This window comes from Castanea sativa, chromosome 4 (genome assembly GCF_040712315.1).
Source record: "Castanea sativa cultivar Marrone di Chiusa Pesio chromosome 4, ASM4071231v1".
Lineage (NCBI taxonomy): Eukaryota > Viridiplantae > Streptophyta > Magnoliopsida > Fagales > Fagaceae > Castanea > Castanea sativa.
Window position 1 is genome coordinate 29,003,140 of NC_134016.1, and position 11,317 is coordinate 29,014,456.

General features: G+C 33.8%; 2 protein-coding genes across 2 annotated transcripts; both read left to right on the forward strand.

The window, feature by feature from the left end:
- The first annotated feature begins 1,090 nt into the window (after positions 1-1,090).
- LOC142631636 (LEAF RUST 10 DISEASE-RESISTANCE LOCUS RECEPTOR-LIKE PROTEIN KINASE-like 2.1) lies at positions 1,091-2,676 on the forward strand. The gene has a single exon (XM_075805852.1). The coding sequence runs from the start codon at positions 1,228-1,230 to the stop codon at positions 2,050-2,052; it is 825 nt and encodes a 274-aa protein (XP_075661967.1). The 5' UTR covers positions 1,091-1,227; the 3' UTR covers positions 2,053-2,676.
- A 2,348-nt stretch (positions 2,677-5,024) lies between these two features.
- On the forward strand, positions 5,025-9,333 carry LOC142631637 (LEAF RUST 10 DISEASE-RESISTANCE LOCUS RECEPTOR-LIKE PROTEIN KINASE-like 1.2). The gene is made up of 4 exons (XM_075805853.1): positions 5,025-5,894; positions 7,436-7,471; positions 7,573-7,836; positions 8,164-9,333. The coding sequence occupies exons 1-4, from the start codon at positions 5,135-5,137 to the stop codon at positions 9,087-9,089; spliced, it is 1,986 nt and encodes a 661-aa protein (XP_075661968.1). The 5' UTR covers positions 5,025-5,134; the 3' UTR covers positions 9,090-9,333.
- Positions 9,334-11,317: the final 1,984 nt, after the last annotated feature.

The following is an 11,317-nucleotide window of genomic DNA, read 5'->3' on the forward strand; positions in this document are numbered from 1 at the left end:
TATTCAAAGTATAAGAATAAATCTCACTTACAGTTGTCGCTTTAAGCCCCACAATACCTTGAGTCGGTCCTGATAGCATGTGACAGGCATGGTCAACTAAATTAGCAAGCATCACTTTCTTAAAAAAAAAAAAAAAAAAAAAAATTAGCAAAGAAATCTTAATGGTACAAGCCCACAAAAGAAAAAAAAGAAAACAAACTTTTAGGGATGAGATATTGGGATAGCTAGTTTTTGCAGTTATTTTATTTTATTTTTTAATTTTATATATATTTATTTTATAGTTGATTGCCTTCTTAAGATTTGCATAGCCATCTCTTTATTTAGTTTTGATCCTTTAGAAATCATGAAAAAGGTTTCTGGGTTTGGAAGAAATTATTCATGCCTTCAAACCATTTAAGCCCCTCAGATCTTCAAACACGGCTGTTAGAAAAATATCTCCATAACTTTTTTATTTTTCATTTTAATTTTTTTCAGTCATGTTTACCTAATCCATTACAAATTTGCAATATCTGTCCAATTAATAAAGAATATTTTTACGCCTTTTCCTTTTAACTTGTTTTGGAAAAGTAGTTTATGTATTTTCTTTTTTATAAGTAAACTGTAAAAGGAATTAAAAAACAAGTTGAACTGTAAAATTCATATAAAATGCTGTTCAATATTTTGAAAGCTAAAAGACAGAAAAAGAAAAGATAAGAAAGAAGAATACTATATTTCTTAATTTGTATACAATTAAGTTCAATTGTAATATGGATTTCAAAGAAATATTCAAACTCGTCACATCAACCTATAGAAAAGTTAAATAAAGTTGGTAATTTCGACGAAACAACAGTTTAATTGTAGTATTGAAATATCTAGGAAACTTTGTTGTTTTGTTTTGTTTTGGAAATTTCGTTGCGTCTTTCGCTCGCCTTCACATTCAACAAACAAAGATTAGTCAAGCTTGGTTTATCAAAAAAAAAAAAAAAAAGATTAGTCAAGCTTGCTGATCTCACAAAGTCCAAGTCAATATTCTTCTCTCTCTCTCTATCTCTTTCTTGTGAATACTATTCTAAAAACCTCACCTTTCTTCATCAAAACAAATGGTCCACTTGTTCATTGTAAATAAGAGGGTTCATTTCATCTATCTATCGTACTATCTATCGCTTTACAGTCTTGGTTCAACATTATGTGGCTGCATCATCAACATTACTTTTCTCCCCCTATTCTTTTCTTCATTATCTTCTAAACATGGATATCCATCTAGCTCTCTCTTCCCTCATCACCCTCTCCTTCTTCTTAGCAATATTGCCACCATCTTACTACGCCTACGATCCACGCTTTGTTGATTGCAGTCGTCCCTATGAGTGTGGAAGAATCAAAGACGTTTCTTACCCTTTCTGGGGGGTAAATCGACCTGAACATTGCGGTCGCCAAGGGTTCAAGCTCGAGTGCTACGACGAGGAATACCCGATTATCAAATTTGAAAAACTAGAGTTCCTCATACTAAACATCAGCGAATCTCAAAATATCATGACCATTGCAAGATGGGACCTCTGGAATCGTTCTTGTCCTCGAACCAACCTCAGTACCATTTTGAATTATAGTATCTTTGATTACACTTCAGCCGTTCGAAACATAACTTTGTTCTACGACTGCCCTTCCCAAGTCTATACACCTATACCGGTCCAAAATAGATTTACATGCAGTTTGGAAGGTAGTGATGTAAATAATTACTCTTACTTTGTAAACGAAACGTTAGCAAAGATCCAGTTTCCGTTCCTTGAGCAATGCAGAGGAAGAATCCGTGTTCCAATTTTACGGAATTCTATTATTGATGAGTCTGCGGGTGTAGTCCCGGCACTTCATGAAGCATTGAAACAAGGATTCGATGTGGACTACAATTTCTTGGACAAGACTGCCTGTGACGGGTGTATGAAATCAGGTGGGAATTGCGGTTATAGTAACGAAACACACCCATTTGTCTGCTTTTGCCGTGACGGAGAGCGCTCTCATTTCTGCACAGGTAACAATCTGTACTCTTTTTCCCTTTCTCACTTTACTGGATTAGGCTGAAGCATACTTCTTCTTCTTCTTCTTGGCTTGGTTTTGATGGTATATAGTTAATGTTCTCAGCTATAGGTCCTGTAAGGCATAGTCGATCGTTAATTCTTTAATTACTTCTTTTTGGGCAGTCGGCATAGTTAATAATTGCATACCATTGTAATGGTTTGTTTTCTTTTGGGGAATGTTGGTCAATCTAGTAGGCCAATAACAATAAAGTCGAATCACCCATTGAAGAAAAGTGAGAGATGCAAATTCTAATTAATCCACCTATATTGTCTCTTTTCCTAATCCCAATCTGCAAAAATTTGACATTCCTCTTCATCTTTCTCAACAAAAGCTTATAAAGAAAAAATCGTATAGGTACTCTTCCCCTACAATAGCACCTGTTTCCTATTTTATTTTATTTTTATTTTTTAATCATTGTCTTTTTCACGGACGAATATCACCTATTATCAAGTTGATATTGAAATCTACATTAATTTACTCCCTTAGACTTTAAGCAAGAACGAAGATAGTTAAGATAGTTAATCACAGCTTATATTGCATTAATTTTTTTCCGAGTTCCCAATATGTTTACAAGCAAGTTGCCAAGTTCCAAGTTTTTGGTAGAAAGTATATAGAGTGAAATCATTTTATCATTACTCATTAGACAGTAGACATCAGAATTCACAACCCACAGTGCTTTCAGTCTGTTGTGCTCTTCTTCTCATCTTTTTTTTTTTTTTTTTTTTTTTTTTGTGGAAAAACAACCATGTACACTTGAGTATTTATAATATATATAAAATTGAAGTTGTTTGATTAATATTATTATTAATTTATTATATTATGTTAATATTTTCTATTGTACTGACTACGGACTAGTATTATTATATTTCTAAAGTATAACATAATGTCAAAAATATGAATAGTATTAGGTCCTTCCTAGTTCGTAGCATCTTATTTGGAATTTGTCTTTCAATTACCATTGATGCGAAATAGCACAGCCAAAAATTTTCTCGATTGACTGGGTCATATATGTTGAGTGTTCATGATCATCCAATCTTGTTGACTTTAATTTATCTAATGGCCCCAGAGAAATTATTCTTTCATCTCTTAGAGCCTTTATAATCATAGATTCCGCGTTAACATCTCAACTCATAAACGGTCAAAAAGAGGAATTGCTAGGAAAATTTAGGACCATATCAATTGGAACTCTTCAAGTCAAAACCAAAAACCAAACCCCTAGCCTTGTGTGAGAACTGAGAACAAATCCCAATGACTTCATTTCAATGTATGGTTTTGAACATTTCTTGTGACAAGCAAAATTTCGAATATTAGTTACCAACTACTCTTTAGATCATGCTGTGAGAAGCAGCCTGGATTTATATGAGAGTAGCAGATCAAACTATGATTGTGCTAATAACTACTTTTGTCTCATAAAATACTAGTACACAAATGATAGAATTTTTTAATTATTTCAATCTCCCTTAGAAACGAAAAAGAAATAATATGTGCTGATAAATTATCTGAAAAGGAAACCACTGTATAAATTGAAATGAGTGAGGTTTGATAATTTTTAAATTCTTGAAACACATTAGGAGCCTTGAATATTCTTGATCGTTTTCTAGATTTCTATGCATTTTGATTTCACAGGCCAATTGTTAAGTTCAACTCTTTCTTCACCGTCAATATTGGAAAATTATGGACTTTTGAATTCAATTGCTGTAACAAAACCTGTTTGACTATTTATGATAACTCTCTAATACACTCAACCACTCCTAAAGTTGAAGAACAAGTCGCCCTGAATTTTCTTGCAATAATTGCACAGTTTATGCTCATATTAAAGGCACTCGATTAAATTAGGCATTTTTTTTTTTTTTTTTTTTCGTTTGGTTTTGTTTTTGTTTTTTGTTTTAAACAAAATACAAAATCTTGACTTAGCACCAAACACTTGTCCAACAGATTGAGGTGAAGGTTAAACTTGAGTTTATTTTTATATAATGTCAAACATTCCTATCGGCAATCACAGGAATAAGGCTAACCAAGCAATCCGCTGCAATCAAAATCATGTTTATCATAATTTTCTTCCTACTCTCCACTTTCCGTTCAACCAAACAAATCTTCACTCAAAGTCATCCACTCTTATTATTATAGAGTTCAAACACCAATGCCACAAATGCCCTTGCCTAATTTGTACACTATTTTCTTATGCTCCATTCATCTGTTTGGTAGGTGTGGGTCTTTTTCTCTAGTATGTGTAACTCATACTCTTACCTACTCTAATGGAAACTTTTGATATTAAAGTGTTATCTAATATATATACACACTATTACCATATCATCGTGATGTCACCATATGTCACCATTACTAGGGATATTGATGGTTTTTTATTTTGGTCTAAGACTGTTTGTCCAAGTTTTTGTCTACATCTATTTCCTACCATGGACTCCAAAATTGTCAATACAAATGAAATTAAAACTTCCAAAAGGAAAAACAAAAGAGATTGGTACTGGCCTTAATGATAAAAAATTGATAGAGATATTTAATAGATCAGACGAACTCTTGGTCACCTAAATACAATTTGGCTCGGTTTATAATTTTTTAACCACTATTTTATTTTTTAAGGCATAGTTTTTATAAATAATCTATTTTCAAAATTTTGAAGAAAAACTGTATCAATTTTAATTATGTCTAACCATTTAATCATTATCCATACTAATCCTTTTAAGTCTTTTGATGTAAAATAATGCTAAAGACAACATTTCTTACAACTAACATTACTCGTAAATGAAATGACATCACTTTCAATTGGTGTCGACCAACTTTGGTAGTTGTTAGAGAGAGCAAAATCTTTTTTGTTGTTGCTTGTTCCTTTTTTTTTTTTTTTTTTTTTTGATAAACTTGTTGCTTGTTCCTTTCTTTGTCTTTCCCCTCCTTTTCAAACTCCAATCATGACCAAAAACAAAACAAAAGTAAAACTAGCACACTAAAGAGAACTTTCACACCCAAGTCATACCAAATACTTGGAATTTTTTCCTCTTAATACTTTTCTCCGTCAACATCTCCCTTCTCTTCCTCTGTTTTCCTCTGCTTCTTACTTACTTCCACTCAAATGGACCTTCAAAACTTCTTCATGTCCCCAAAACCTTCCCTCACATACATTTCTTTCATCATCTTGACCTCCTTAGTCAACTACATTCTATCCCTTGACCCAAAATTCCAAGCCTGTGCCCCTTATACTTGTGGAGATGGCCCAAATATAAGTTACCCCTTCTGGATACCTCAAGAACAAGAACCTTTCTGTGGCTACCCGAACTTTACAATCATCTGCAAAGACAAAAACCCAATTCTCACAATCACCAATGATGATTATATCATAAAGGACATCTTTTACTCAAACCAGTCATTTCTTGTGGCCTACACTGCAATCTATAAGGACACTTGCCCTACTCCTTTGCATAATGTTAGCCTTGATCACACTCCATATAATTTTAGTTTGTACCGTAGTGATTTCTCCATCTTCTACAACTGCACTTCAAAGCCTAATTACCCTATATATGAATTAGTCTGTGCTAGCAATAGCACCCTTCATTCTTTTGCGGTTTTCCATAAGGAAGCATTGGAGCTTCATAACTATTTGTCAGACTGGTGCCAGTCTTTCGTTGATGTGCCTGTGGATGTGCATAATGGAGTCAACTTCACAAGCTTGTTGTTGATGAATTATACTGACGTTTTGAAGATGGGGTTCTCTTTGAATTGGAGTGCACATGATTGCAACAGTTGTGAGAAAAGTAACGGACGATGTGGATTCGAGAATAATGAATTTGTTTGTTTTTGTGGTGACCGGCCTCATCTTGAAACCTGCGATGATGGTAATTCTGAACGAAATTACCTTATCATCATTGAGAAGTTTCTTCAGATTTTTCTTATGTTTCTTCTAGAATCTAGACAGATTATAGGCAAACCATAGTGAGCACAATTTCTCTATAGTTTTTGTTTTTGTTTTTTCATTAAAGTCCAATATTAGGAGTTTCTAATCATGCTAGCATACAGTGTTAGAGATCATGAAGCTTTCAATTTAAATTTGAACTATAGCACGTATTATTTTGGGCACCTAAATAGGTTGGAATGAATTAGGCATGATGAATGATTTCTTGGATTTTTTTTCTTCAGGAGTAGAAAATGACAATCTGAGATTTCCAACAGCTAAATTAGCTTAGTTTTACCTTTTGTTTTACATAGTCTGTTCCTTTGATCTTCTAGAAGTTCTCTAGTTTTCAATCTCATCCAAACTCTGTCAAACCAATGAGTGCAAATTAAGTCACTTCTCAAAAAGTAAAAAGAGTTTAGCTTGGAAGACAAAATGCTACATTAATTCCACAACCAAACAAGAATCACTTCCTTTTATTTGTTCTGTGGACGTTTGGGATGAGCTAAACTAGGTTCAAATCCAACCAATTTGCTAACAAAATTATGTCCCTGTAGTCATACTTTTTCAAAGTGTATGTATAGTCATTGAAGAAATTTCTTTGGAAAAGAATATCCATACACACATATACACACACATGTATATATATGATGGGTTTTGAGATTGACTAGAATTTATTTTCTCTTCTTTTCCAGTGTCTTCTTTTTCTGTGTGTCTGAGTGTAGGGATATAAAAATTTTCGTAACAGTTGAGGTTGTCTATATTGTGGTTAGTAAAAAATAAAAATCATATCAGTGATAGATATATGCGAAAGTATGTTTGATCCATGCCCTTGCCATCTTAACAAGTTGTGAAAAGTATTGAGTGAGAAAAGTTGTATTTCTAGTATTGCTCTTTCGGATCTCTTAGCTGAAAACATTAGCTATCTGTCTTATACTTGATGCATCTACGCTACATCCATTAACCTTAAAGTTTATCTTCCTTCTTGGCCTTAAGCATCTTTTCTTTTCCTTTAAGTTCAATCGAAGGACATTGTGTACTTAAAATTTAGAAGCACACGCTTAGTGCTTAGAAAAGTTATGGAATGAGCTTGTTATATTTCTATTGTGATGTTATGAAGGTTCTGACACCTCATTCTTTTCGTTGCTTACAGTTAGTGTTGGAATTTAAAAGCACACACTAATTGCTTAGAATAATAGGAGAAATACTAAAACACAAATAAATTAGAAAGTACCCAAGAAAACTCATTTTTCTGACTTGCAATGACTGAGTAGATTATAGGTATTTATACGTTAGGTGGATACTTTTAGCATTTACATAATTAATTAATGGCTACATATGTCTCTCTTTTACACATGAACTTTATTAAATACATATATAAAAAATATCATATATATGTATGTATGTATATATATATATACACATTTTAGAAATATCTATTCAATATATTTATCTAAAATTATATTTATTCAGCCTTGGTTACAGGTAAGCATGATAATAAGCAGTGGAAGTTTGTTGTAGGTAATATATCCATTTTCATCTCTTACTTCTGTGTAGTGTTTACTAAAATTCTCAACTTGGACTATGAAGTTGAACTAGTTGGAACTTCATTTTTAACTCAGGTGTTGGCGCATGTCTCGTAATGGTTTTTATAATACCGGGCGTCATATTCTTTATCCATCGACGCCGCATGAAGAAGAAATATGATCCCTCAACCTTACTCAGTCGAAGCATCTCTTATGATCCCTCTGGAACGACAGATCAAGAGAGGGGAAGTAGCTACTTTGGAGTTCATCTCTTCACCTACAATGAACTTGAAGAAGCCACTAACAATTTTGATTCAGCCAAAGAACTTGGAGATGGAGGCTTTGGCACTGTATACTATGGTAAGATTGAGCGCACACATACACAAACATAGCACTTATATTTACTGCCAAAATACTCTTGGTATCTAAACTGAATGTTATCAGCGATTTTAGGACTTGAAATTTAATGTAAGCACTTCTTTTCTTCAACAAACTTAAAAGCGCTTGATTTAATTCCTAACAAATTTATAGTGATTACTTTTAGACTTTTAGTCCATATTAAGTGATGATGTTTCAATCTTTAGTTTAGTCATGTTATCTAAGGAATTAAAAGTGCTTGAAAATGACTATCAAGTTCATTTGCTTAAACTTGAAGATTTCTCTCATCTGACCATACTTCTTGACTAGGCATACTTCGTGATGGGCGTCAAGTTGCAGTGAAGCGCTTGTACGAACACAACTGCAAAAGAGTAGAACAATTCATGAATGAAGTTGACATCCTTACTCGCTTGCGCCACCCAAATCTAGTCTCACTGTATGGCTGCACCTCTCGCACTTGCCGTGAACTCCTGCTTGTTTATGAATACATTCCTAATGGCACAGTTGCTGATCATCTTCATGGTGATCTTGCAAAACCCGGTGCACTCCCATTTCCTACTCGAATGAAGATTGCCGTCGAGACAGCAAGTGCTTTGGCCTATCTCCATTCTTCTGATATCATCCACCGCGATGTAAAAACAAACAACATTCTCCTTGACAACAATTTTTTGGTTAAGGTCGCAGATTTTGGTCTGTCTCGTCTCTTTCCCACCGATGTCACTCATGTCTCGACTGCTCCACAAGGTACTCCTGGTTATGTCGATCCAGAATATCACGAGTGTTACCAACTTACTGAAAAAAGTGATGTGTTCAGCTTTGGGGTGGTCTTGATTGAGCTTATATCATCCATGCCTGCTGTTGATATCACAAGGCATCGACACGAAATTAATTTGTCTAACATGGCTATGAACAAGATCCAAAATCACACGTTGCATGAACTTGTGGACCCTTCTCTTGGGTTTGAATCGGACTGTACGGTGAAGAACATGATAACTGATGTGGCAGAGTTGGCATTTCAGTGTTTGCAATATGATAAGGAAATGAGACCATCAATGGTAGTGGTGCTTGAAGCACTAAAGGATATACAACATAAAGACTACGTTAAAGATAAGGAGGAGATTAATATTTCTGCAGATGATGTTGTGTTGTTGAAGAATGATCCGGTACCACTTTCGCCAGATTCTGCGCTAAATTGGAATATCAGTACGTCTTCAACATCAAATGGCAGTTGTTAAGCTATGCTTCTTATTTTTCACTAAATATTTCTACCCATTATATGTCAAAGAAGTTGGTACCTGCGCCACATCTACTAAACATTGATAACTTGAATGAAAGTATGAGATGTACATATTATGTCAAAGCTGTCATGGATATGGATTCACTCCGTTTCATAAGTTTTGGTCCATTAGCTTTTTAGATGATTTATTCCTTTCTACTAATTAAGAGTTCAAATAAAAAATCTTAATTATTTATTTGTTTATTTATTATTTTGATTGTACATTAGCAATGCATAAAACATCATATGTAAAAATATAATAATAATTGATTATTACTCGTTCGTTGTATGTCAAGTAGACACTTTTTCTTTATGCCAACTGAATATTTCTTCTTTGTGAGTGATTTTGTTCTTTTCACCATGTTAGTACCATTTTTCTTCCCTCACAATAATTTAGATATTTTGGAGCTCTTTCCTTAGGGATTAAATAATAGAAAAATGCTATATATACAATATTTTCACAATACTTTTACAACAAATTATAAGTAGCAAGTTCTTACTAGTTGTTACTGGTGGACACAAAATTATTTTAATGGTGGGTAAATAGAACCAATAACAACTTACCATCAAAGATTTGTTGTGAAAATATTGTTGACATAACATTTCTCTAAATAATAATAAATTTCTTCAAATTCCAATATCCTTGTAGAGATAAATCTTAATGGAATTATATGAATTTTGTTAGGATCAATAATGTTTAGTGTTTGTAGATTCTATGACATTGATATATGTTGAAATTGAGTTTGTAATGTGTTATTGAAGATTGAATCAAGAAACAGTTCAACAATGTTGTTGGATTTAATAGGAACCCAGTTAAATTAATCAATTATCAAATTAATTAGTCCAATTAGATGCAATATTCAACCAAAGCAAAACCTTATTGCTAATCTAGAGATTAATGCAACGGAACATAAATTAGAAACTACGGGTGATATATGGGTCATCTCTCTTGAAAATTCCACCAATAAGATTACAAGTAAAATGAATTAACACAATTCCAAATACCTATCTATAGTAAAACCTACTGATACTTGCTCAGCTCCTACTAGGTTGGACTTACTTCTTAGCAGACTTTTTCGATTGCCTGGGATCTGTCAATTGATGTAACTAACTTCAAGGTGCATGGATCTACCAATCGATGTGATTGACTTCTCAACAACAATTCGAGATTGTTGTAGTGGTTGGTGCAAATGTTTTTGCAGCAACAAGCTTCAATGGCAACTGGAAGTATCGAAGTAGCTTTCTAAAAAAACCTGTTAGGCTCTAAGTACTTAGGACCTAATATATTAGAATTTTAATATGTATTGTTAGCAAACCATGATCAAAACAGGTGTCTAGTTATGTTTTAGACTTGCTCAAAGTATGTGATTTATGTAAAGTTGGAATCGAGATAACTGCAGAAGTTACTGTGCATTTCTGCTTGACTCGATCGATCGAGAATTAGACTCGATCGATCGAAAGTCGTGCAGATTGTTTTTCTGCAGAATTTCCAACTCAGCCCTAAGCCCATATGACGTGCAGGGTTTTATGTTTTTCCCTAGGTATAAAAGGCAAACCCTAGTCACGTTTTTTAGGTTGCTCATATTGCTGTTTGTGTGAATCTCTTGTGAGATCGGAGAGGTGCTTGCCTTTACACAAGCTTAGGGTTATCAAGAAGGAGATTACTTCAAGAACTTGATGATCATTCAGGTGCTGCCGTAAGAGCTTAAAGATACACAAGCGGGAGTGCTTGTACTTGCTGGAGAATCCAAGAAAGAAGGAGTCCGTGGTCTCGGAGCTTGCACGTGCTCGTGTCAGTAAGTTTCTACTGGTAGGTAGCAATAGGATGTTAGTGGTTTAAGTCACTATTGTACAATTTCGATTCTTTCATAATGGATTCAGGTTTACCTTGAGGATAGCTAGGTTAAATCCTCCCCAGGTTTTTTACTGGTTTGGTTTTCTTGGGTCATCATATCTTTATGTTTTTTATATTCCGCACTTTGCATTGATATGATTATATGATTGTGTTAACCTAGATCTAGAATTTGAACTAAGTAATAACTTGGCTTGTTAACTAGGTTAATCCAATTGTGGTTTAAGGGGTCTAAATAAACTCTACAAAACCTAGGCACACAAATTCACAGAAACTTCTCTTAAAGTTTATCTCTTATGTCCTTATATCAAGCTAGGCATTTTGGGTTGAAACAA

Bases quoted from the DNA above. Each gene is read 5' to 3' on its own strand.
- LOC142631637 (XM_075805853.1), top strand. From the start codon at position 5,135: ATGGACCTTCAAAACTTCTTCATGTCCCCAAAACCTTCCCTCACATAC. The intron at 5,895-7,435 runs GTAATTCTGAAC...CCTTGGTTACAG, and splicing joins TCTTGAAACCTGCGATGATG to GTAAGCATGATAATAAGCAG. The intron at 7,472-7,572 runs GTAATATATCCA...TTTTTAACTCAG, and splicing joins GCAGTGGAAGTTTGTTGTAG to GTGTTGGCGCATGTCTCGTA.
- LOC142631636 (XM_075805852.1), top strand. From the start codon at position 1,228: ATGGATATCCATCTAGCTCTCTCTTCCCTCATCACCCTCTCCTTCTTC.